At 56.3% G+C, this 23,338-nt stretch overlaps 1 protein-coding gene across 2 annotated transcripts; it reads left to right on the forward strand.

The window, feature by feature from the left end:
• Positions 1–3: 3 nt before the first annotated feature.
• Positions 4–18,739, forward strand: OCRL (OCRL inositol polyphosphate-5-phosphatase). 2 transcript variants are annotated; one of them, XM_057413827.1, is made up of 23 exons: positions 4–195; positions 648–727; positions 1,492–1,530; positions 2,168–2,278; positions 2,355–2,450; positions 2,831–2,951; positions 3,040–3,201; positions 3,712–3,813; positions 4,247–4,361; positions 5,848–5,964; positions 6,084–6,271; positions 7,249–7,360; positions 8,419–8,528; positions 9,462–9,597; positions 10,452–10,562; positions 10,872–11,037; positions 11,248–11,483; positions 14,254–14,277; positions 16,286–16,405; positions 16,543–16,627; positions 17,067–17,194; positions 17,833–17,944; positions 18,024–18,739. In XM_057413827.1, exons 1-23 carry the CDS (start codon positions 20–22, stop codon positions 18,146–18,148), a joined length of 2,772 nt encoding a protein of 923 aa, XP_057269810.1. In that variant the 5' UTR covers positions 4–19; the 3' UTR covers positions 18,149–18,739. The 2 variants fall into 2 exon arrangements, with proteins under 2 accessions (XP_057269810.1, XP_057269811.1); XM_057413828.1 differs by lacking the exon at positions 14,254–14,277.
• The last annotated feature ends 4,599 nt before the right edge of the window (positions 18,740–23,338 follow it).

The following is a 23,338-nucleotide window of genomic DNA, read 5'->3' on the forward strand; positions in this document are numbered from 1 at the left end:
GGGAGACCGAGGTGCCGCCATGGAACCGGGCGCTGCGGCCTGGGGCCTGCCCGTGTCTGGCGGGGGCTGCCCGGGGTCGGGCAGCTGCACGAGGGGCCGGGGGGCGGCGGCGCAGAGCGTGGCCGGCGCGGAGCTGCGTGCCGGGCGGCGGGAGCCCTGCGTGCTCAGCCTGTCTCGGCGGGGCGGCCGCTGTGGGTGAGTGCGGGCCGCGGCGGGGCGCGGGCGTTTGGCCCGGCGGAGTGGTGTGGGGCCCGGTCGCGCCGGGAGCCGAGCCGGTGACGGGGATCTTGGGCCGTGTGGGCGCCTCGTCCCTGAACGGCCGGTTTCTCGTGCACTGCCGCCGAGCCCGCTCCGGGCTGGGGGCGGGGACCCTCGAGGGGGACCGGGAAACCGCGGAGCTGCTGCGGCAGAAAGCGCGGTGGGCACCTGCCCCCAGTGCGGCCGCATCTGCTCCGAGTGCCCTGTCCAGCCCTTCCCTCCTCCCCGGCGCCCTCAGCCCGTGCGGCTCCGGGGCTGTTTGCCCCTTTCCGTGCTCCTCTCCCGTCGTACAGCGATAGAGATCTGTAAGTGCGGTTCTCGTGCCTCTGTCTCCCTATGCAAGCAGGGAGCTGCTCCTCTGCTCTTACAAGCCTTTCTCCTGTCTCCAGGATACTTATCCAGTCCCAGGAGAAGGACAGCTCCGTTCCGGATTACATCCCCATCAACAGCCGATTCAGATGTGTGCAAGGTACTGCTGCCGGAGCCAGCACTGCTGCGTCTCAGCAGTTCTTGCCATGCCCATGAGAGCCCGCATGGGTCTGATGCTGTTTCCCCCTGAAACTAAAACTTACCACTCGTGGAATGCTGTTTCCTCCTTGCTGCATGGATCAATTTCCCCTGCTGGCACTCAGCTTGGGGGGGCATGGTGGCTCATCAGTGGGGGGCTTGATGTCGGGCAGAGCCTGAAATCTGGTGCCTGCTGGTGTCCGTCTTCATGCTCCATGAGAGCAAGAGTTGGGAGCTTTACTCTGGTTCCTGCATGTTTAGATCAAAACTGTTGGGGCTGTTGAACTGTCAGCTCCCAGCCACGGAATGGAACAGAGCTCCAGGCTTTGCCCTGAGAGAACTGCAACAGCAGCGCCCATCCCTGGTGCACTTACTTGTTCAGGAATGAAAGCATGTTTCCCTGGGCTGGCTGAAAGCCTCTGTGCAACCCAGCATGATTCTGCCCATCACTTCAGTGTGTAGGGCAAGCTCTCAAGTTCATTGTCAGGTTGGTCTTTTCCCAGAGTGATGCTGAACAAACCGTCTGGATGTGGGAACCTCCCCTTTGACTCTGGGATGGTGGGAAGTGAATGTCCAAACAGGACTGTGCCTTCTGCCAGAGCACATGAGTAGTACAGATGCAGATTGCAGCTCTTCTGTGGCTGGCAGCAGGCAGTGTGCTTTCTGAGTGCTCAGTTACTGCAGCATCCAGTGTGACCTCTCCTGATCCCACGTTTCTCTTTCCAGAGGCAGAAGAAACGCTGCTGATTGATATAGCTGCAAACAGTAAGTTTCGTAACTGCAGCTGTGCGGCTGAAGCTGCTTTTGGGGATCAGGCTGGGCACTGCCACGCACTCTTTTTACCTTCAGAACCTCCCTCCGTGCTTTGTGCTCGTCTTTGGCAAAGCAGGGATTGTGTTTCCCCCGATGATGTGCTCTGGCTCTTTGACAGTCGTGTCTCATGACAGACATGGTTTTAAATGCCCAGATTAAAGTGTTGGCAGTTGGTCAAACTTCTTCAGTCCTTTCTCCAGGCCCTGCACTGCTCTCAGAACCACCCTCAGCTCCCTTCATCCCTTTGGCCTTTTCTTGAGCCAGGGTTACTGTGGCCTGTGTCAGTGCTGACAGCGCTCTGGGTGGTCACCAGTGCTGCTTTCCCCTTCAGGAAGTTTCTTTCACACTTTCAGAGCTCACAGTAGGGAGGAGTATTCCTAAAGCCAGGAGAACATAACTGGTGATAGCCCAAGCTGGGGAGGGGGATCTCAGCAGCACAGGGCTGTTAGCTTAAATGCAGATTTCCACTGGAAGCAGTAGCTGGAAGCTGGCTTTCATGGCTGAGCTCAGAGGACACACAGAAATCTGCCACTTCTGGGGTGCAGCGTCTGCAGCCAGCAGGGCTGAGGGTGTCTGTCTGTGCCTGCAGCAGGCTGCAAGGTCCGGATCCAGGGAGAGGAGGCAGCGGAGCGGCTCTTTGAAATCCCGGATGAGGAGCATTGCTTGGGGTTCCTGGCGGAGGTGCAGAGCATCCAGGAAGGTAACAGAGCTGCAGGGTGTTTGGGGTGGCCCCACTGCCACCACTTTCTCACTGGCCTGATAATTATTTTTTCCAGCCCACCTGAAAGCTTCTCCTATGGAGCCAAAGGACTCGTCCAGCTGGCATCAGGTGGAGAAGAACCTCCCGGGCCTCTCCCAGGCCTCTTCTTCAGGTACTGAACCCACTGTCACCTTTCATAGAACCACAGATGGGGTTGGGTTTAGAGGGACCTTAATGCTTCTCCAGTTCCAAGCCCTGCCACGGGCAGGGACACCTTCCACTAGAGCAGCTTGCTCCAAGCCCTGTCCAGCCCAGTCTTGAACACTGCCATGTATGGGGCAGCCTCAGCTTCTGTGGGCACCCTGTGTCAGCACCTCAGCACCTTCACAGGGAAGAGCTTCTGCCTCAGATCTCATCCCAGTCTCCCCTCTGGCAGGTTAAAGCCATTCCGCTGCTATTATCACTTGTGGTTTTGCTTTCTGTGATCCTTCCTTCTTGATCTGAGCAGTTTTAAGTGGTTTCTCAGGCATTGTGCCGATTTTTTCATGACAGGGGCTCTGGGGTTTGAGGATGACTTCACTGCTCTGAGCCTAGAAGAGAAAAGAAATGGGCAAAACCACCAAGCAGGCTCTCGCCGGGAGCCCCCCCCACCTCCCGTGCCTCAGAACAGGCAGTAAGTAGCATGGGGACTCTGTTCCCTTTTTCCCTTCTCTTCCTAGACAGCAGAACTGGTTCTGAAGCTGCTCTTGCTTCCTTCCTAGATTCCACCGAGAGAGAGACGGTTCATCCAGAGACCAGCCAAAAGTGACCAACACGATGCGCAAGATGTTCCTGCCCAGCAGCCAGTCAGGGCAGCGGGAGGGGCTCATCAAGCACCTGCTTGCCAAGAGGGAGAAGGCGTACGTCAACCTTCACAACTTCAGGTGAGAGCTGTCCTGAGCAGTGTGTGTAGGGCCATGGCACTGTCGGCTCTGCTGGGAGCTTGCATCCAGCCCCAGTTTGAAACCTGACGGCTGCTGGTGTGTGGCAGCTCTGGTGGCCAAGCAGGGGCAGTGAACACTGAGGGGCAGCAAGTGCCCATGCTGCAGCTTCACATTGTGTGTCTGATCTCTCGACACCTCGCTTGGGTGAAGGGAGGATAAAGGTGCTGTCCCACCACACTGTCTTAGTAATGCCCCACATGGCATGGTGTTAAAAAAAAACAGATGTTCACTGGCCCTGGTGAGACATCTTTAGCTCTGTAGCATGATGAGTGTCACTGAAAACCAAGCCTGGAAGAGCTTCAGTTGCCCCTTAGCTGGGACAGCTCACAGATGTCTGGGAGCCCTGAGCCCATGTGGGAGGCTCCTATGCTCTGAGCCCATTGGAGAGACTGTGCTAACACTGGCACTGTCTCTGTGTTTTCTAATGGTTCAGCTGCTTTTGTGTTGCAGATTTTTTGTGGGAACGTGGAATGTGAATGGGCAGTCTCCAGACAGTGGCCTGGAGCCCTGGCTGGTGTGTGACATGGAGCCTCCAGATGTCTACTGCATCGGGTGAGCAGCAGCCACCTTGTATGTACACATAGTGCTGGGCTTCTTGCTGCTCTTGCTTGGATCCTGCTGGGCTGTATTTGGTTTAAGTTCTTCAGATGTTCCACAAAGCTGAGCTATGTCTCAGAGGAGCTGTCCGAGGGGAAAGAGCCAGTTGGATGAGGCAGAGTACTGGGTTAAAGGCTGGCATGACATAATAAAACATCCCTTAGGGCATGCAAGGGGCTCTCTGGTTGTCCTCTAGCCAGAGTAATGCTGGTCAGAGACAGTTGCTGGCATGTGTTGTGTGGGGTCTCAGAGGCACTGTGGGGAAATTCTGCTTCACTTAGCGAGCGGGAGTAAGGAGCTTTTCTTCCAAACTGGAGGCTTCACATTGGCCTCCCTGAGGGTGGGCTGTCAGTGAGCTGGGACGTGCTCAGTGAACCTGGTTTTGTAGATTCCAGGAGCTGGACCTCAGCACGGAGGCTTTTTTCTACTTTGATTCTGTGAAGGAGCAGGAGTGGCTGGCTGCCGTGGAGAAAGCCCTGCACCCCCACGCCAAGTACAAGAAAGTGAGTTCTGTTCAGTGCTGGGATATGGTTGAGGAGTTGGCACTGTGGGAAGAGAAACAGGCTGCCACTTCTCAAGCACAGTGACTGGAGGAACCAAGGATATGTGCTGGGCATGTGTGTGCTGTTAACATGCCAACTGAAATCTAGAGAGTCTGTTGCTGCCCCAGAGATGTAAGGGGATATTGTGCTTTGATGTAGAAGTTTATAAAGATGGGGATCAAAACAAGGTGATGAATACAAGCTGGGTGTCAGGGAGGTGGTGTGCTCAACAGAATCCCAGCAGGCTCTCTCTCTGTGTTACCCTCTCACCCTTGTACTGTGGAAGCAAGGCATGTCTTGAGCTGGTAAATTCAGTTAATAAATTATCCCATTCCTTCAAGGAAAAACCATGAGGTGAAGTCTTCCGAGGCTTCTGCCTTGGGTCAGAACTCAGCCATGGCAGCCGGATGTTGTTCTGGCTGGTTCAGAGCAAGCCTCTGGTTTTGTCTCTGCTGTAGCAAACATTTCTACCAGCCAGGAGTACGTGACTCAGTTTCCTACCTTCCTTCTCAGCCCCTTGTGCCTCTCCCACCCCTGTCCTGCTCGCTTTGGGTTTTGCTCAGTCACTCTTCCAGCTGACCTTGGATTTCAGCTTTACCCCTCACTACATAGGCTTAATCCTAACACATCTGAATGGTTTTATGCCTCTAAAGGGAGTGTGTGGACTGTGCTCGAGGAGATTAGGCCTTGTCTCTGGCTTTCCAAGTTATGGCCCTACTGTTTTGAAGGTACCAGGAGGTCATGGGCTGGAGAGTGCATTGGCATGGGTGAAAGATCAGCGCAGACCTGAGCTCCCTGCTGGGACTGTACACATCAGGGCTGTGTTAATGCCTCTGGGCTGAGCTCTGTAGTAGAGAACTTCATAGCTCCAGAAAAAGGCTCTTTGCATTAGAGAACAAGGGCTTTCTGACAAGCAGGGGGGTGGCTGCCTTTTAATACCCCACGTGTTAGGCATGTTTGCCTCAGGAAACAAAAACTTCTGTCCGTTCCTCACTGCCTTCACGGTAGTTCTGAGTAAGCAAAGGTGAGCACTGACTTCCAACTGGACCCGTGGCCAGCAGCTCTCTGCTAAAGCACTCGAGGTATCTTCCTCTGGTAGTTTTGATGACTTGAGCAGAGCCAAAGGCCGAGACCTCACCAGCAGCTCTGCTACGTATTTGTTGTGTTCCTCTTACCTCATGAGTTTTGTTTGTAGGAAGGCACCAGAGTGGGGACTACAGTGAGCTCAGCACAGCTGATGGCTACTGGGTGTGACAGATTGTCCTCCAGAACCTTGCTTTGAGACAGGAGTCCCTGTGGGCGGTGTTGCAAGCAGGGATTGCCTACAAAACATGACAAGGAAGAGAGAGAGGAGAGCCAGAGAATTAGAACAGCAGGCAGATCAGAGGTGCTGCATCTCACTGCCAGGCTGAGAACCGAGGATCCAGGATCCCTTTTACTGTTGCAGGTGCAAATGGTCCGTCTGGTTGGGATGATGCTGCTCATATTTGCAAAGAAGGATCAGCTGAGCAATATCAGAGAGATCGTGACAGAATCTGTGGGCACGGGAGTCATGGGGAAGATGGTGAGTCACCAGCACCGGTCCCTGCAAGAGCAATACGACCGGGTCTGTCCCAGTCTGAGCCATCACGTTTCCTCCCTGGGGCCTCACCTTCTCTCACTGCTGCTCCCTGCTCTCCCCAGGGCAACAAAGGCGGCGTGGCCGTGAGGTTTGTGTTCCACAACACCACCTTCTGCATCGTTAACTCCCACCTCGCCGCGCATGTGGAGGACTTCGAGCGGCGGAATCAGGACTACAAGGACATCTGTGCTCGGATGAGTTTTGTAACCCCAGATGAGAGCCTACCTCACGTCAACATCATGAAACATGAGTGAGTTTGCTTGGCTGGTTTCCCTTTTGGTGTTGAATAATCCAAATCAGACTCAGCCATGTGTGTGACAAAGCACGTAAGTGAAGTTTTCATAAACCTGATACAAATGATTAATACTTCTGTAGTTAACATTTAAACCATTTAAAAACTGGAAATAAAATGTAGACTGAATTATAGTACAGAAAAAACCTCCAAATACTAGATTATCCTTGATTTCTGCTAATGGAAATGTTACGGTTTGGCTATAAACAGGAAGAGCTTTGATGCCAGAGAGGAGTTTAGATTTTAATCTTTAAATGAAACCTTTATGGGGTAAAGAGTGAGTAGCACAAGTGTTTCTTTAGCTGCTGGTAATGGGAAGGATGAAGGCCTGTTGGAAGGCCCAGAGAGTAGCAGGGTCGGAGCAGGCACTGATGAGGTGCAACTGAGACAAACTTGTCAGGAACCCAGCTGTGCTTTGGCAGCTCTACCTCAGCCCGTCTGTGCTAGGTGGGGATGTAGCACTGGCCTGGGCTGCCGGAGAGGAAGGCAGTGGAAAAGGAAGTGGCAAAGCTGTGGTGTCAGAGCAGCCTGACAGCCCAGCCCTGCGTAACAAGCCCTGTCACTGCCCTCTTCTGTGCACCAGCAGAGCCTCACTACCCAGTGGAGTTTGTGTAGCCTGAGAGGTCATGAAGGTGCTGAGATGCAGCTTTCCCTTCATTACAGTTGGTGGTGTTGTGGGGCTGTTCTCAAACTGAGGCAAGCTCCAGTATCTCCCAGTAAACCAAGTCTTCCGTCCTATGAGGGATTCCAAAAGGGATGGGGTTAGTGCTGTAGTGCCAGAAATCCTACTGCCAGACTCAGTCTTTCATGTCTCCTTTCGTCTTCCATGTGTCTCAACCACCAGCCACCCACCATCCATTCTCCTACACCCTTGTCCCTTGCATGGCCTGTGGTAGTAACCACTGGCTCTTCTGCATGTTTGCCTCTGGTTTCAGTGTTGTCATCTGGCTGGGAGACTTGAACTACAGGCTTTGTCTCCCTGATGCCAGTGAAGTGAAAAGTCTCATCAGTAAGAACGAGCTTCAGAAGCTGCTGACATACGACCAGGTCAGTGAACTCTGCTTGCGTTTGCTGTGTACTCTTGAGGGCATCTTGGTTTGGCATATGCCTGGCTTTGGGAGGAGCTGACAAATAAGCGTCTGTACATGTAGACACAGACCCTCGACATAGCTGGGGGTGTCCTGGTGACATCAAGCCTCCAAACAAAAGCGGATTGTACGTGATATTGGCATTCACTGGGTGACTCTGGCAATTCCTGTATCTTTGCATCTCAGTGGCAGAGTTCTTCCTCTCTTACGTACAAACTGCAGACTAGAACATCAGAACTGGTAACAGCAACTACAGCTGCTGCAGTCAGTGTTCTGGAGGAGGTGTTGATTTGGAGACCAGCACCTGTAGCCAGGGCAAGGCTCTGTCTCAGCCAGGCTGACCCCAGTTCTGTGCTGAAGCTTTCCCCACTCAGCGTTTCCTTGCAGTTCACTGAAAACTGGGAGAGCACAAGATGTGCCTATAAGATGAAGGGCTGTATCTGTGAAACGTGAACAGACATGGTGTGCCACCATCTCTGACACCCAACAGTGAAGCTGGTTGACTCTGCTCTGCAGCTCATTTCTGTGCTGTAGGGCTTCATGCAGCAAATAACTGTAGCTTGGATTTTTTATGAGGAAAACAACTCGGGAACAGTTGTTTTTATGAGGAAAACAACTCGGGTTCCAGGTTGTCAGCCCAGCACCCTGCGGGAGGCTGCTGCTAAAGTGATTGGCACTGAAGTATTTCTGATGGTGATGCCTAAGCCTGAAAACTAATGAAACCCGTGTTTAGCATGAGTGGGGCAACTAATATTTCCATTTAGTGTTGTTTTCTATGTGCATGTTCTGGTGGGCAGCACTGTGCCAGAGGGTGCTCAGTCTGGTTAGGAAACATTCCACTCCTGCTGAGGTTTTACCTCTTTTGAAGGTTTGAGGTCTGAGAGGGTGTCTGGTGAACCCCACAGCCCCAGGTTCCAATTGCTCTGCCTGTAGATCTACTCTCTGACACTGCTCTGTGTGCTGGGGGAGTGTTTGGGTGGGTTTGGTGTGTTTTACAGTGTTCTTTCTCTGCTTCAGCTGAATATTCAGCGCATGCAGAAGAAGGCGTTTGCCGATTTCACCGAGGGAGAGATTAAATTCATCCCCACATACAAATACGACTCTAAAACAGACCGCTGGGACTCCAGGTAAATCACCTGCCTATGCACACCTTTACCTGTTGCACAAAAAGCAGTTCCTCATAAAACTTGACTTCCTCCTTCCTGGAGCTGGCAATCCCCCCCAGTGCTGTGCTGGTGGCTGGAGTACAGACAGCTTTACACTCCTTTGTTGTCCCTGTTGTCTGGAATAGGCAGAGCCTGTGTCTGTTGACCAAGGACTTGCCTTAAACATCAGCTGTTGATGATTCCAAGAGATGAAGCAGGTGAAGCATGCACTTATAGGTGGCCCTGCACTGGTGGGGGTTCTGCTACCAGAGACAGACAAAGGATGAGAAAGGAATTAGAGAGGTTAAGGAAGCACTCTCTGGGTCGTCCTGTCACCTGACCTGCACAGTGATTCCTGCTTGGTGCCTCCCATTGGTGTTCCCGTATCTGCTGCAGAAGTTTGCTCCAAATAGAGAAACTCCCAAGGAGGACTTACAAACCATTCAGAGACTGGGTTTTGCTCTGCCTGTGTTTATGAATCAGCACAGTAGTTAATCTGCAGGACAATAGCCCAGGTTTCAGAGTTCATAACAGAGTAGCAATAACTGAGTAGACCTTCCATAGTGGAAACAATAGTGATGGATCAGACTATAGTGGGCAGAAAGATATGGCAGCAAAAGAAACCAGGGCAGCCCAGGTCATAGTACACATGGCTTCAGGCTGTGGAAGCAGCCGTGGCCGAGATTGGTTTATTTCCTGGTGCTGGAAAGGACGGGGAATTTTGGCCTACTGCACAGGGAAAGGGGAAGAGAGCAGAAGAAATAGCATGGTATTCGAGTGGAGGGAAGCAATGGGAGTTCAGCCCCTCTGCAGTCAGTCCATGGGGGTGGCTGAGCTTCTGGGCTGGGAGGAGGAGCAGCTCAAGTGCTTCATTGGGGTTGCTGGATGTCCCTGGCAGCCTGTTTCCCTTCACAGTGGGAAGTGTCGTGTGCCGGCATGGTGCGACCGGATCCTGTGGAGAGGGGGGAGCATCACCCAGCTCCGCTATGGCAGCCACATGGACCTGAAGACCAGCGACCACAAGCCCGTCAGCGCGCTCTTCCGTATCGGGGTAACGACTCTCATGTGCTGGGGTGGGGCTATGAAGTCAAGGCACCTCTGCTAGTGCTGTTGCAGTGGGACAGAGTAGTAAAGCCAAAGTGTGTCCATAGAGGAAGTGTGCTGCAGAGTGCGAGCTCCTGCAGCAAACAGCACAGTGCTGTGGCCAGGACAGCGTCACCCCATGGTAATGGGGGAGATCTGGGGTTTACCCCAGCTGGTGTGGTCGTGCAGTGACTGCAAGTGACTGCTTCAGTTGTGCTGCTTGGCTTCCAGGGTATAACCCAGGATAGCTACTGCTGCTACAATGTGTGAGCTGCTGGTTTCTTTCCTCCACAAAGAGACACAGCAGAAACCTGCAATAGGTGTCCCTGCTGTTGCAGTGTTGCCTCTGGTGTGTTAAGAGAAGTGTGTCACTGGTTCACATCTGGATTTCTGTAGTGCCGAACAGCTGGCAGCAGGTTTGGGTTCCCCAGCTTGCCAAGTGGAGACGGTCCATGTCCATATTTGCTACCTACTACTCCTTAGGTAGCTCAGGCCTCCTTAAAGGAGAGCTTTTCTCCTCTTCCTCTAGAGAATCGTGTAATGCTGTGGGGTGCCAGTGCTGACCCCAGAGACCACCCCCAGGAATCTCCCAGCAGTGTGGTCAGTGGCCAGGAAGACCCAGGTAACATCAGCGGGGGTAAAACACAAGTGAAGATGCACACACAGTTTGGAGGTGCTTCCACATACGTGGATTCTCTCAGGTTCCCAGCTGCACATAGCAAGTGCTTAGAGAAATAGTTCACTCTTGCAGCTGGCTCGTGATCAAAGGGTCCCAGTGAGGGGGGTCAGGAAGATTGCTGAGTGTTTCCTGGTCTCCCACAGGTAAAGGTTGTGGATGAGCAGAAGTATCGCAAGTTGTTTGAAGACATTGTTCGCTTAATGGACAGAATGGAGAATGACTTCCTGCCTTCGCTGGAGCTAAGCAGGAGAGAAGTGAGGATGAAACCTGCCACTTCCCACCTTGTCACTTCCCTACACAGCAGCCATGGAAGTGCTAGAGCTACTTTTAAAGACTTTGATTCAGTAAACTGGATTATGGGAAATTGGACTTTATCCATTATCTTATGCTCAGGAGTTGGATTGAAGGGACATCTTGGCTTGGCTTCTTGGCAGGTCTTCTGCTGGGAGTTCTGCGTTGTATGGGCACTTCCCGGCACGGGCTGCTGCTACAGAGTCTGGGGGCCTACCCGTGTGTACCCTCCTGGCGGCTAACCTGGTTTGTGTTTTCTCTTTGCTCTGCAGTTTGAGTTTCAGAACGTGAAGTTCCGTCAGCTGCAGAAGCAGAAGTTCCAGATCACCAACAACGGGCAGGTCACCTGCCACTTCTCCTTCATCCCCAAGCTGAACGACAACCACTACTGTAAGCCATGGCTGCGAGCCGAGCCCTGTGAGGGTTACCTGGAGCCAGGTGAGGTTCACCATGGTTTCTCCATGTGTGCTGGGGTAGATTCCCACCCCACCTCCATCCCGTCCATCCTGTCATTCCCATGTCTCACCTTTCTTGCCGTTGTTCCTGTCTTCTCGGTTCTGTGGCCTTGGTCCCTGCTGCTGTATATTTGTCCTTGTCGCCCCTTTTAGAGAGTGACTGTGAGTTCTTGAGAGCTCCTGTCTGTTGCAGATGAGAGCACAGACATCTCCCTGGACGTATACGTCAGCAAGGACTCGGTTACCCTCCTGAACTCTGGTGAGGATAAAATTGAGGATATTCTTGTCCTTCACTTGGACCGGGGGAAGGATTATTTCCTCACCATCAGTGGGACCTACCTGCCCAGCTGCTTCGGCACCTCCCTGGAGGCCTTATGCCGAATGAGACGACCGATCCGAGAAGTTCCAGTCACCAAACTCATTGACCTGGTGAGTAGCTGTGTTCTGGAGCAGCTCCCTAACAGGGGGAGAGCAATTTCCCCTCTCTTTACTCCTAAAAGCAGGAGTGATGCCCTCAGTGTGGGTCAGCTGCACTGGCTTCTAGCTGATGCACTTCTTCTGGAGCTCTTTTCTGTGCTCCTTTCCTGTGCTCCTTCGTTCTTTCCCTCCACCACAACCAATGGCTTTGAACAGCAAGTGCTTTATCCCAGTTTCTGAGTAGGTTCTGAATGTTGTTTGGAGGAACAAAAAGGGATCCCAGCACCTTGTGCTTTGTGTTACTGTCATGCTGGTGCTGGCAGGCTCAGCCGGGTGGCACTGCTGTGTCACAAGAGGTATGCCTGAAATGCTCTCCTCCGAGGTGCCCAGGCTGCTTCTGCAGTGACAGGGCTCCAGGATCCTTTTCCTTCTGCTGGTTGTGGCACTCGCACTGCTCAAGGGGAGGAACAAGCAAAAGCAGGACCGAGAGAAGGACTCTGATGCTGGTCAGTGTGCTGATGGGTGCAGCTCTCTGGCCAGTTCCTCTCCTGCTGACCACTGTGACCCAGCTCTCCAGCAGCTACACCAGGCTCTTGCTGCCTTCTGCCATTCCCACCTCTGTCTGTGTCTGCTTTTCTCCCAGGCCCAGCATACAGAAAGGCTGGTTTTATATCAGAGTTCTGGTTTTGCCATCACAAGATCAGGTGAAGCAGAGCCCAGGAGGTGAGATGCAGGATTTGCCTCCTCCATTCACACAGCTCACCCTGGCTGCAGGCTCCTCGTGCTCTTCAAGGTTCAGTTGAAAATCAGTCTTGTTCTAGAAGTGTGTTAACTTGTTCTGGAGCATCTCATCGGTCCTGGGGGCTGTTCCACCTGCCTTTTCCTGCTCAGTGTTTAGCACTCATTTCTCGCTTGATGGACAGGAACTCAGGCCCACTGTTATTTTCTGCCCTCACAGACACACATCATTGCTTTTCTAAGGGTACTTCTGAGGCTTATTCTGCTTCCTTTACCACCTTCTGTTATTCAGTGAAATGTACGGAAGTACAGGAAGCAAACCAGATACAGGAAGTAAACCAGTCAGAGAAAAGCACCCTGTCGCCTTATCTGCAGCATAGTCTCTGCTTTTGGGGAGGTCAGTGTGACTTCAAGACCTCGATCATAATAAGCTAAGCAAACTCAAGGAGCATAATGTAACTGCTCAAAGCAAAATGCAATCACTTGGATTATAAAGCTGCTGTCATGTTAGAGCTATTTTTGGGTCTTTTGGTTTTGATCATATCTGTGAGGTGGGAAATGCCATGGGGCAGGAGGAGCCCTTCCCACAGGCAGAGCAGTGCCTGTACTAACCCAAATGTGTTCTGGTCCCTCTGTGTGATTTCACTGAGGGTTAGGCTGTGCATGAGGCAGGCAGTGCGTGTGTGTGTGTGTGTGTGTGTGTGTCGAGAACCATTTCCCCTCCTGCATGTAGGTAGTGTTAGGGCTCGTCTTTCACTGCAGTGGGTGCATTTCTCAGCCTGGCTGGGCTCTGTGTTGTCTTCAGCAGAGGGAGACCTGGAGAGCACAGACAAGGTCTGAGAGGTGATTCAATGCAGGGTAGCAGATGGCAGGTGTAAGCTTGCTTGGAAATGGCTCCTGGTTCTCTTGGGAGAAACTGCTGATGCTTGAGCATCCCACCTTTGGGTTTTGTCTTGGGATCCTACTGTGGGCTTTACAAAGCCTCTTGAAGAATCTTTGCCAGGAGCAGGTTAGTCTCACGGAGCCAGTGGTGCTGAACAACACAGAAGAGAGGTGATGAGCAGGGCAATTAGTCAGGTAGGTGGGAGTGGGACTGCTGAGGTGACTCAGAAGGGAGTGGGCTCTTGTGCAGCCTGGCTGGCTTATTCCCAAATTTGGGACTGAGAGAGGAGCCTGCATCAGCTTGTGTTCTGAGCAGGCTGTGCCCTGCAAGAGACTGGACTGTTGTGGCTGAGCCAGCCTCCAAAGACAGCAGCACTGCAGGACTCACAGGGCAGTATCAGGATGTCTGTGACTGTGTCAAGCACAGCCTTTGAATGTTTTCTGGTTACTCCCACCCTGAAATGTTGATCCATCAAGCTCAGCTTGGGCAACCTGCTTCAGTTTCCTCCTGTGGGCTCCACCCAACAGCTTCTCCCCTCTACCTCACCAGCCTGCAGCATGCTGGTTGGATGCTGGATGTCAGGGTTGCCCAAGGGATGGGACATGCAGCCTGGAGGGGCTTTGCCGAGCTCCTTGCGGCATGCTAATGCTATTAGATAGAGGCAGCATGGGGTTTTGAGCACAAACACTCATTTCCCTGATGATGCACAAAGCTGCTTAGGGGACCTGACAGCTCCACAGCTGCCACAAGCTCAGGAGCACAGATTTAGCCTGGTGAATGTTTTATATCTGGCCTGGTCGGGGGAAGGTGGCTGAGATGATGTGGGAATGTTGATTTCTGCCTGGGAAGATTTGGGAAGGGAAGTTCATCCTGACGGACACCTCTCAGCCTGGGCTGTTCTGTATGTGAGCAGCGCTGCTGCCAGGCCCCTGTGAGGAGTTGGTACAAATCCTGGCGAGGTTGGGCATCATGTGAGCAGGATTTGTGCTCGTTGGCAGGCAGATCTCTCGCAGCAGATTTAACTTCGGCCGTGTCAGCAGAACGCATGAGGACCCAGCTTTCACTGGCTCTTGTGATGCAAACTGGCTTTCTGTTTACTTGGAGAATGGCTGTCCCCCCTAACCATACCTTTTCCTCTTCTCTCCTTCCCACCGCTTTCAGGGAGAAGACAGCTTCTTAGAAAAGGTAACACAACCCCTTGCTGGGGTCCTGCTTCTCATGACCTGTCTATAGCGAACGGGTGTCCCCATTGCCTGCTGCAGAGGGAAGGGAAGGGGGTGCAGAGGCAGTGTTTGTCCCAGCAAAACCCCGTAGCAATGCTGTGGGCTGCATGAGAACAGAATCCCGCACATCCCTTCCACTGCCAGAGCACAGAGTGACCCTGCAGCCAGGATGGGGTGAGCCCAGTTTGCTGATCAGAGCTCAGCAGCTGTCTCTGGTGACAGACACAGAGCTCCCCTTACTCCAGCAGTGAAACCATTGGCACCCTGTAGCATACCTGAGTTGGCTCTAATCGTGCCCATCAGGTGGGGTCACCTCAGCACCCTGTGCAAAGGGAGCTGAATTAACACTGACATATTCTGCTCCTTCCATCTTGCCGCATCCTTGTGGAGGCTGAGGAAGCGCCTTGCACAGGGACAGGCATTCGCCTGCTGCCTCACAGCCCAAGTGAAGGATCCCTGCTTTGCTTTGCACTTGTGCTCTGCACTGGAGGCTGAGCGGGTCAGATCTGCCACTGAAGAGCAAGTGGGAGGTACTGGGATGTGTGACAGGTACATTCCTGCTCCCTTGCACCTGTGGTGGCTCGTTGGAGCTGGCTCTGTACTGGTGTCCTGGGCTGGGTAGCTTTTCCATCCCCACGCTGCAGTGGCAGGATAAAACAGGAGAGATAATGGATGAACCCTCTCGAGAGGGGATTGAACGCAGGTGTTGAACCAGATGAAGCTCCCAGGCTGGTCCTGGCAGAGGGGAGGGAGGAGGCTGGTTCCTGCCTCCGGGAAGAGCCTTTGCAAAAGGCCTCCTCCTTCTCCTCCGCCTCCCCCCTTTCTCGTTTTCTTTCGCCTTCCGTTGCCCGCACACGGCAGGAGAGGGCGCTCGGTGCCCGGCCAAGGCACACGGGAAGCCGAAGGCTCCTGCTCTTCCTCCACATCCTTAAATTGCTCTGAGCCACCTCCTCCTCTGCTCTAAGCCACCGGGGTCTCTGCCTTGGGGGTGTCTGCAGCTATCCGGTGATGCCAAGGGCAGCCTCTGGCACTGTGCCGCAGTGGCGCTGGCCTGGGGTTTGCTGCTGAGGAGCCCTTGACTCGCAGGGAGGCTCCACAGCTCTCACCTCTTCCCCCTTGGAGGAAGGAAAGCTGTAACGCTTTTGCCTGACATGCTGCTTCCCAGCCTCTCCTGTGTGCTTGGGTTAGCGGGGCAGCACGTCCTAGTGTCTTCTGGCAGTGTGCAGGGCAGAGCTGGGCTCTGTGTGTGGCTACCGCCGGTGCCAAAGCACGAGCTGTGAATGACTGTGTGAGGGGCAGCCACCACCGTCCCCAGGTTGGACATGGCGTGGAGCAGCCTGCCCTAGTGGAAGGTGTCCCTGCCCATGGCAGGGGGCTGGGACTCAATGAGCCTTAAGGTCCCTTCCAATATAAACCAGGCTGGGATTCTGTGATTGTCATGGAAGCTGACTGCTGGAAGAAAGCGCTTTGCATTTGGCTTGTGGTGCTTCTCTGGTGGTGTCCTTGGGTTGTGTCCCCTGGGTTCTGCTCCTGTTCCTGCTGGTCTCTTCTGGGGTCTCTGCTGAATGGGCTGCAGGAGAGCAGTGCATGACTCTGGCCTGGGAGCACACAGGAACATGAGGACTGTAAAATGAGAGTAAAATCAAGCAATCACTGGTCCCGATAAAGACTGTGCTGCTGGAGGCTCCTGAGCACTCGAGCTTGAGCTCATCAGCTGCTTTGCATGAGTAAGTGGGAAAACGTGACGGTGGTGTTGGGACAGTCTGTGTTCAGCAGATCCTCTCCTAAGGAAAATGGGGAAAGGAACCTGAGAAAAATGGAACCTGCGGAGCAATGGCTCTGCACTGAAAGAGCAAGTGAGGCTGGATGGGTGCTGGGTCCTGCTGCTTCTGCTCTCCCGGCTTTCTCCACCCAGGCCCTTCTGGGGGGACTGGGGTTTCCCCGACACCTTTGTGTGCTTTTGGCCACAGGAGAAGTCTGTGCCTCAGATGGGCTCTCTGGACAGCGAGGAGGACGGCGGGACGCTGCTGCAGGTGCCGAAGGAGGTGTGGCTGCTGGTGGATCACTTGTTCAAGCACGCCTGCCACCAGGTGAGGACAGCCCCATGTGCTGGGTGCCACATTCATCACTGGGTCCTGCAGCTCAGCCCGGTTTGGGGGGCACAGCCTCCACCCTGCTGTCACTGTGAGGAAGGTGATGTTGTCCGTCCCTGTGCTGCTTTCGGCAGGAGGACCTGTTCCAGACTCCAGGCATGCAGGAAGAGTTGGAGCAGATCATTGACTGCCTGGACACCAGTATCCCTGAGACAATCCGTATCCTTGCTGTGCCTGACTTCTACAGGATCCTGCTGGATCACAGCCCTTGGGAGAGCTCATCTGTGACCTTTAGCTGCAGAGTCCCCTTTGTTCCCTCTGAGATAACCTGTCCTGAAGCTGAACGTGTGCTGGCTAACACAGCCACAGGGCCCGAGCTCTGGAAGCTTCTGCCAGACTGTGTCAAGTGCCGGAGCTGAGAAGCGGCTGATGGAGCAGAGGGTCTATGTGGAGCTGGGGGAGAGGGGGGCAAATGCAACACAAGGGGAGTGGATGAACATTTTCCATGGGTGGGGTCTAGCAGAAGGAGGAGGGTGGCTTTGGTGTGAGGGCGCAGCAAGGAGGCACCGTGCAGGGAGGCCACAGGGGTGGGCAGAGGGGTAGGAGCTGGGAGGGAGGTTCCATGTCCTCACATGCCCCTTGATTCCTGCGAGCTCAGCGGGCAGCAACCACTCGGTAGCTGAGGCGCTCCTCATCTTCCTGGAGGCGCTGCCAGAGCCGGTGATCTGCTACGAGCTGTACCAGCGGTGCCTGGACTGGTCACACAGCAGCCGCCTCTGCCGGCAGGTACGGAGCTGCCACTGGGTCCTGCTTCTGCTGGAGCTGGCCCTGGGGGTGGGTGGGGCATCCCAGGTGCTCTGGCAGAGCTTTCCTGCCCCAGGTCAGCGCTGCAGCATCTCCAGGGTGGCTCCCAAGGACACCCCATGTGTGGCCTGTGTCACCCTGAGCAGCTGGGAAGAGCAGCCCCAGGGAGTGAAGAGCCTCCACCACACTGCTCAGAGCTGCAGTTCCTCTGCTTCCCTGGAGCGGCTCTTAAAGTGGGAAGCGAGGCCCAGCATGTCCTTGGGCTGAGGAAGAAGGTTTGGGGCATATTTTTGGTATTTGCATCAGGAAACCTCTTGTCTCTGTCTTTGTGCTGCTGCTGCACAGCTACAGGGGTGAGAGCTGGGACTTGACAGGAACTGAGTGGGAAGCAGGCCCTGGGCAGTGGGAATTCTTGCCTAGGGCCGCTGTTATCCTGGAGGCAGCATTACTGGGAGCCAAAGCCCCCCGAGTGTCACCTTGTTGCTCACTTTCTAGGCCTGTGGCTCATGCAGTGGCCACACAACGGCCTCAAGGCAGTGAAAGAGGGAAGCTCTGCCTGTGGAGCCTAGGCCCAGCTGTGGTGATGGAGCTCAGGGGCTTCCCTTCTCTTGTCTCTGCAGGTGATTTTTCAGCTGCCCCGTTGCCACCGCAGCGTGTTCCGGTACCTGATGTCGTTCCTCCGTGAGCTGCTCCGATACTCTGAGGACAACAAAGTCAGTGTCACCATGATCGGTAGGTGACACTTCTCTGCTTCACCTGTGCCTGGCAGGATCTCGTGCCCGGCCCCTCACACATGTCCTTGCTTCTGCAGCCGCCCTGTTTTCCAGCCTCCTCCTGCGTCCACCACCCAACCTAGTGACCAAGCAGTCGCAGCAGGACCGCCAGCGCGCCATCAACTTCCTCTACAGCTTCTTGCTGGCTGGGGATGAGGAGTGAGCCCTGCCTGTGCCGCCAGCCCTGCAGTGGGGCCGGGCCTCTGGGGAGGCTCCCAGCTACTCCAAGTGCCGTGTTTACAGTCGGAAGGACATGTTCCCCTCTCATTGCCATCGCTGTACCCTGCGCTGCAGTGGACCTGCACACTCACTTCACTGCCAGCCATGCCAAGAGCCTCCTGCTCTCTCCTTGGCTAGATTTGGTGGTGCCCAAGCACTGTGCCAGCGGCCCACAGCAGTGTCAGTCATGCTTCTCTCTCCTTTTCCCCCCCTCTCTCGAGCTGCTGCGGGGCAGGCACAGACTGTGAGTGCTGCTGGAGGGGCCGTGGCATTCACCCTGCGTGCCGTGGCCCTGGGGTGCCTGTGCTCGTGTGCACTGACTGTACCGCAAGAGCCCTGGGTGGGTGTTGGGTATGTTTCACCCTCTGCCCCACAGCAGACCCAGCCAGCCCTGATGCCCCATCACTGTGCAATGGAAGCTGGACTGCAGCTTTCCAGAAAGATTCTCTGGAGATTCAGCCTCTCCGGATCAGTGGGGTGTTGTTATCCCCTCATCTCCCTCCTGGGGCACAGGGCTCAGCACACAGCTCTCCCTACTGCATTCCAAGCCTTCTGCACTGTAGCCAGGTCTTGCTCTATGTTGTCCCTTCCCTTTGCCCCCCCTTCCTCTGTGACGTGCGATGGGGCAGGCAGAGAGCAGCACCTTGCTCATCAGGGCTGCTGCTGTGTGTGGCGTGGGGCAGGACCCAGCTCCTGTCCTGCCCAGCCCTGCTTGCAGAGCCATGAGGCTACAACAGGCTGGGAGACAGGGGCCCTTAGATGCTGCCCTGCCCTAGAGAGTGCAGGTGGGGGAAGAAGGGGAGATGAGGCAGAAATGCACCCTGAGTCCTAGAGGAGCAGCTCTAATTCTGGGGATACCCCTGGTGGCTGATGGGTGCAGGAGGGGGCATAAGTCCCATGGAAACACTAAGCAGTGTCCTGCCACCTTGGGCCAGCAGCTGTGGGAGGCCACTGCTAGAGCGGAGCTGCAGTGCCAGTGCTTGGCCCATGGTGTCCTGTGGCTCCATGGTCCCCGCTGAATGAGTTGCTGGGGGCTCCCAACCCCACCTCTTCTCTTTAAACTTTTTAAATGATGTAATTTATTGGGAAACAGTTGGTTCTGAATAAACCTCCATTGTGCCAGGTTCCCAGAGCTGCGCTGGTGTCACCATGTCACTGCATTGCACAGCCTGGGTGGCTGCTGCAGCATCCCCTGATGCAGAGCTGCAGCTCAGCTCCACCATCCTCCCTGCCCAGGGCTCTGTCTATGGGGCTGAAGCCTCCCAAAGGCAGCTGAGCCTGTCCTGGGCCCCTCCCAGCATCGTGCTGGGCAGAGCTGGGGGACCGCAATGGAGGTTATTGTTCTCCTGGTTCCTGCTCTTGCTCCTGGGCAGGCCGCTGTCACTCGGGCACTCTGCAGCCCCGTGCCAGTTCCCCATTTGACAGACGCATCCTGGGGATGGTGGAGTCAGCGCAGAGCGAGCAGGGCCTTGGAGAGCAGGTACAGAGGATGCTGATGGCACAGGGCTGTTGCAGCCCACAGCAGTGATGTCCGGGTCCCTTGGGCCCCACTGAAGCAGTGGTGGAGGAATCCGGCACGTCCTGCCACAGGAAACCGTGGCCGGTGTCATCTCCATGTGCTTCCTGAGGGCTCCTTGAGAGCAGGGCTGTGCCTGGGCAGCTGCCGCAGCCCCAGCACCGAGGGACCGGTGCAAGGTGCCGCATTGTTCCAGCGGCCACCACATTCCTGCCACTGCCGGCGGAAATGCCAGAACAAGCACGAAGCTCCTGGGATGGGGCTGGAGCCTCGGCCTGTGCATCCTCTGGGCCCAGCCCAAGGAAGGGGGCTGCCTGGGGGCTGTTGATGGATGCTCCCTGACCTGCATGTAGGTTGGGGGCTCAGCCCACCACAGCCATCAGTGGGACTGAGGCTGCTGCTGGTGTCTGGTGGTGGGACTTGGGGAGCTGGAAGCAGTATGTACTGGCTATGAACGCTCACGATCTGTGATGCTGGCAGAGGGTCCCGTGTCCTCCTGCATGTCACTAGGGTGAGCCCTGTCCAGCCACTGTCCCTAGGCCCTGGAGGGCTCCAGTGGTTGCTCAACCCCTCCCCATCCCCTCTCCCAGGGCTCCCAGCATCCTTGTTTGCCCCCTCAGTGGGCCAAGACCCAGGAAAGCACCAGTCTGCACCATACCAGGACCAGCACTGCCATCCAGAACTGCAGCCCCGCAGCAGCCTGAGCGCAGTCACCATCTGGCCATGGCTCCGGAGACCTTGTGAGCCTCTGGCTCCAACCACGCAGAGAGCCCCACTCTAGAGAGCCACATCTGCTGGAGATGCAGCTCCAGCAGCGCCCATCCCTGTCAGCCCCTGCCCGCTCTGCCGATGCGCCAGCACTGCCCAGTGTGCAGGGCTCCAGCATGGTGCGTGGCTGCTGCCGTGGCGCACGGCACACCGGGAGCGTGAGGAGCAGGGCCGCCCCCCCACCTGCCCGCGGGCAGCGGGCCAGGCCAGGAAAAGCCAGAGATTCCTTCGGTCTCCCGGCCCAGGAGCCTTTTCCTCCGGCCCTGCCTGGCCGCAGCCCAACCGGGGCGTCCTCTCCTTCCCGGCGGGTGAGGGGGGGCCGGGGTCAGGGCTCAGCTGTGCAGCCCCTAGCGGCAGCCCAGCCCCGCTCTCGGTGCCGGTGCAGCCGTGGGGCACTGGTGCCGCTCCCGGCACGGCCGCAGGGCTCTGCTCGGGGGGAGCCGGGGCCCCCCCCACCGCCTGCACCCAGAACCCCCACCCCACGGGGTGCACGGGCAGGGTGCTGGCTGCCTGCAGCGGGGTCAGATGTGAGTGCTGGGGTGCGAAAAGACCTCCCAGTTCAAGCCAGTAGCGGCACAGCAGGGTGGCCATGGAGGAGCGGGACCCCCACCACCAACCAGCCCAGCCAGGGAGGGAGCTGCGGCCACAGCGCTGGTGGGTCTGATGGGGCTGGAAGCCGGGGTGCGAGCGCGGGGAGAGGAGCCGGAGCGTGGCGAGAGTGTGCTGGCGCGTGGCCGGGCCCACATCCCCGCGGTCCCAGAGGATGAGCTAATGGAGGCAGCTTGGCCCGGCCCCGCTCCCCCCGGGCTCTGCTCCCACCCCGCAGCTGCAGCCTTTCCGCTCCGCCGTGGCCCCCGTTAACCCGTTATCCCCCTCCCCGCCAGCGCTGCCACCCCTGCCTGTGCCCCCGACCGCCGACGTGGCTCACGGGTGGCCTCCTGCGAGCAATGCGGGGTTTGGGAGCCCCGCACGGGCACTGCCGCCCCCGCGGGTCACGCTGGGACTGTGGGAGCTCCTGTCCCAGGGCTCTCGCCACTGCATGGGGATGGGGAGAGCTGGGGTGAAGACACCGGGGTGAGGACACCAGGGTGAGGACGGCAGGAACAAGGAGATCTGGGAGCAGGATGCCAGGGAAAAGAATGCCGGGGACCCCGGGGACAGCAGAGACCCCAGGGAGGGGGATGCCAGGGAAAGGGACACAGGGACGCAGGGACACCAGGGAAGAATCTGCGGGCCGCAGGCACCTGCAGCTGCTCCGATATGTGGGGAGCTGGGCACGGCTGCCCAGGGCTGCGGGGGGGTGTCTGGGGGGGGGGGGGGGGTGTTGCACAGGAGGATCCAGCAGGCGCGGGAGCTCCAGGTGCAGCCAAGTCAAACAGAGCCAGTGAACGCCGTGCCCAGGCCGGGGGTCCTGCAGCGCTGGGGCTGCTACATCCCAGAGAGAGCCCAGCCTCCACCACACAGCCCCGGCCGGTCCCACCGGCCTCATCCTCCTCCAGCCCAAGCCCTAGGGACGTGGTGCTGCACCCATGGGTGGTGGTGGATGCTGATAACCACGGCAACAGCAGTGTCTCAAGCCAGGGCAGGAGCATCCGTGCACCTGCGGCTTCCTGCAGGAATTTCCCTACCAAAACCATTATCCTGGCTCAGGAGCTGCTGGGTCCTCAGGAGCGGGCACCATCAGTGAGGGATCGTATGGGCCATGTCCTCTCTTCTGGACACGAAGGTCCCAGCACAGCTGTCACCAGCAGAAACTCTCCTAAACCTCTCCTACCACCCCACTCCCCACTTCTAGAGCTGTTTCTGCACAGCTTATGCTCAGTGTGGAGGGAATTCAGGTGAGCAGAAAAATAAACGCCAGGAGGGGATAAAGGTGGGGAGTTCAGGGCAGCATTTGCAGCCAGGGTCTTTGCTCCACAGCCAGAGCACTCCCCTGCCCCTCACCCCATGCTGCCCCGGCTGGGACCAGCATCCCTGTGCCCTTCCACCACCCCTTTCTATATAACCAGCCCCTCTGAAGAGGGGGCTCTGAACCCCTGTTTCTTTCCCCTCCTCCCCAGTCTTTGCTGGGCATCTTCTCCACCAGCCCTGGGCTGGGGAAGGGGCTGCCCAGGGGGAAACAGAGGATCCTGGGAGCTCCTGGGAGGCTCAAGGGCAGTGCAGGCACCCCCTGCCCACACCTCAAAAATAAGGGTTTTCTGTCATCAGAACTCTTTATTACAAAGATGTATTTACACAGAATAAATCTTTACAGACATGAGACATGGTCAACAGGGCCCAGCTCAGAGCAAGGGCCCCTCCTTTGGCATATGTCAGTGCTTGACACAGAAACCCCAGTGCTCCCCATTCTCCCGCTGTCCTATGTCATGGCGTGGGCAGAGGGGCTCAGAGCCCCCCCTGTGCTCTGGGCAGGCACCCCATGACTTGGGGTTCCCCGGGGTTGGGGGGCTGGCAGTGGGAAGGGGAGAGCAGCTCACCCAGGGTGCAGGGTTAACACCAGGGGAATAAATAGGACGCCCCCACCCAGGGTAAGCTGGAAAAGCTCCTCCGCCTGACAAAGTGCTTTGGTCAAAGCCCACCATCGCGGCAGCACCCAGCCGCACCATGAGCCAGACATGGTGCTGGGCCTCCACGTGCAGCCATGAGGACGAGGTGACTCCAGCCGAGGGCTCACGGATGGGAGTCCATGCTCAGGGCTGAGGCACGAGCAGCACAGGCTGTGGCACTGTACGGGTGGTGGGAGCCACATCCAGGGCAGGCTGGGGACGCCTCTGCAACGAGAGCAAAGTCAGGATCCGTGAGTTCCCTCCCAGCAGCATCACACGTGTCTGCGTGTCCCCCCTTGTCCCC

Source organism: Pezoporus wallicus, unplaced genomic scaffold (assembly GCF_028554395.1).
Source record: "Pezoporus wallicus isolate ANWC-B61680 ecotype Strahan unplaced genomic scaffold, APGP_CSIRO_Pwel_v1 contig_8788, whole genome shotgun sequence".
NCBI classification, from domain to species: Eukaryota; Metazoa; Chordata; class Aves; order Psittaciformes; family Psittacidae; genus Pezoporus; species Pezoporus wallicus.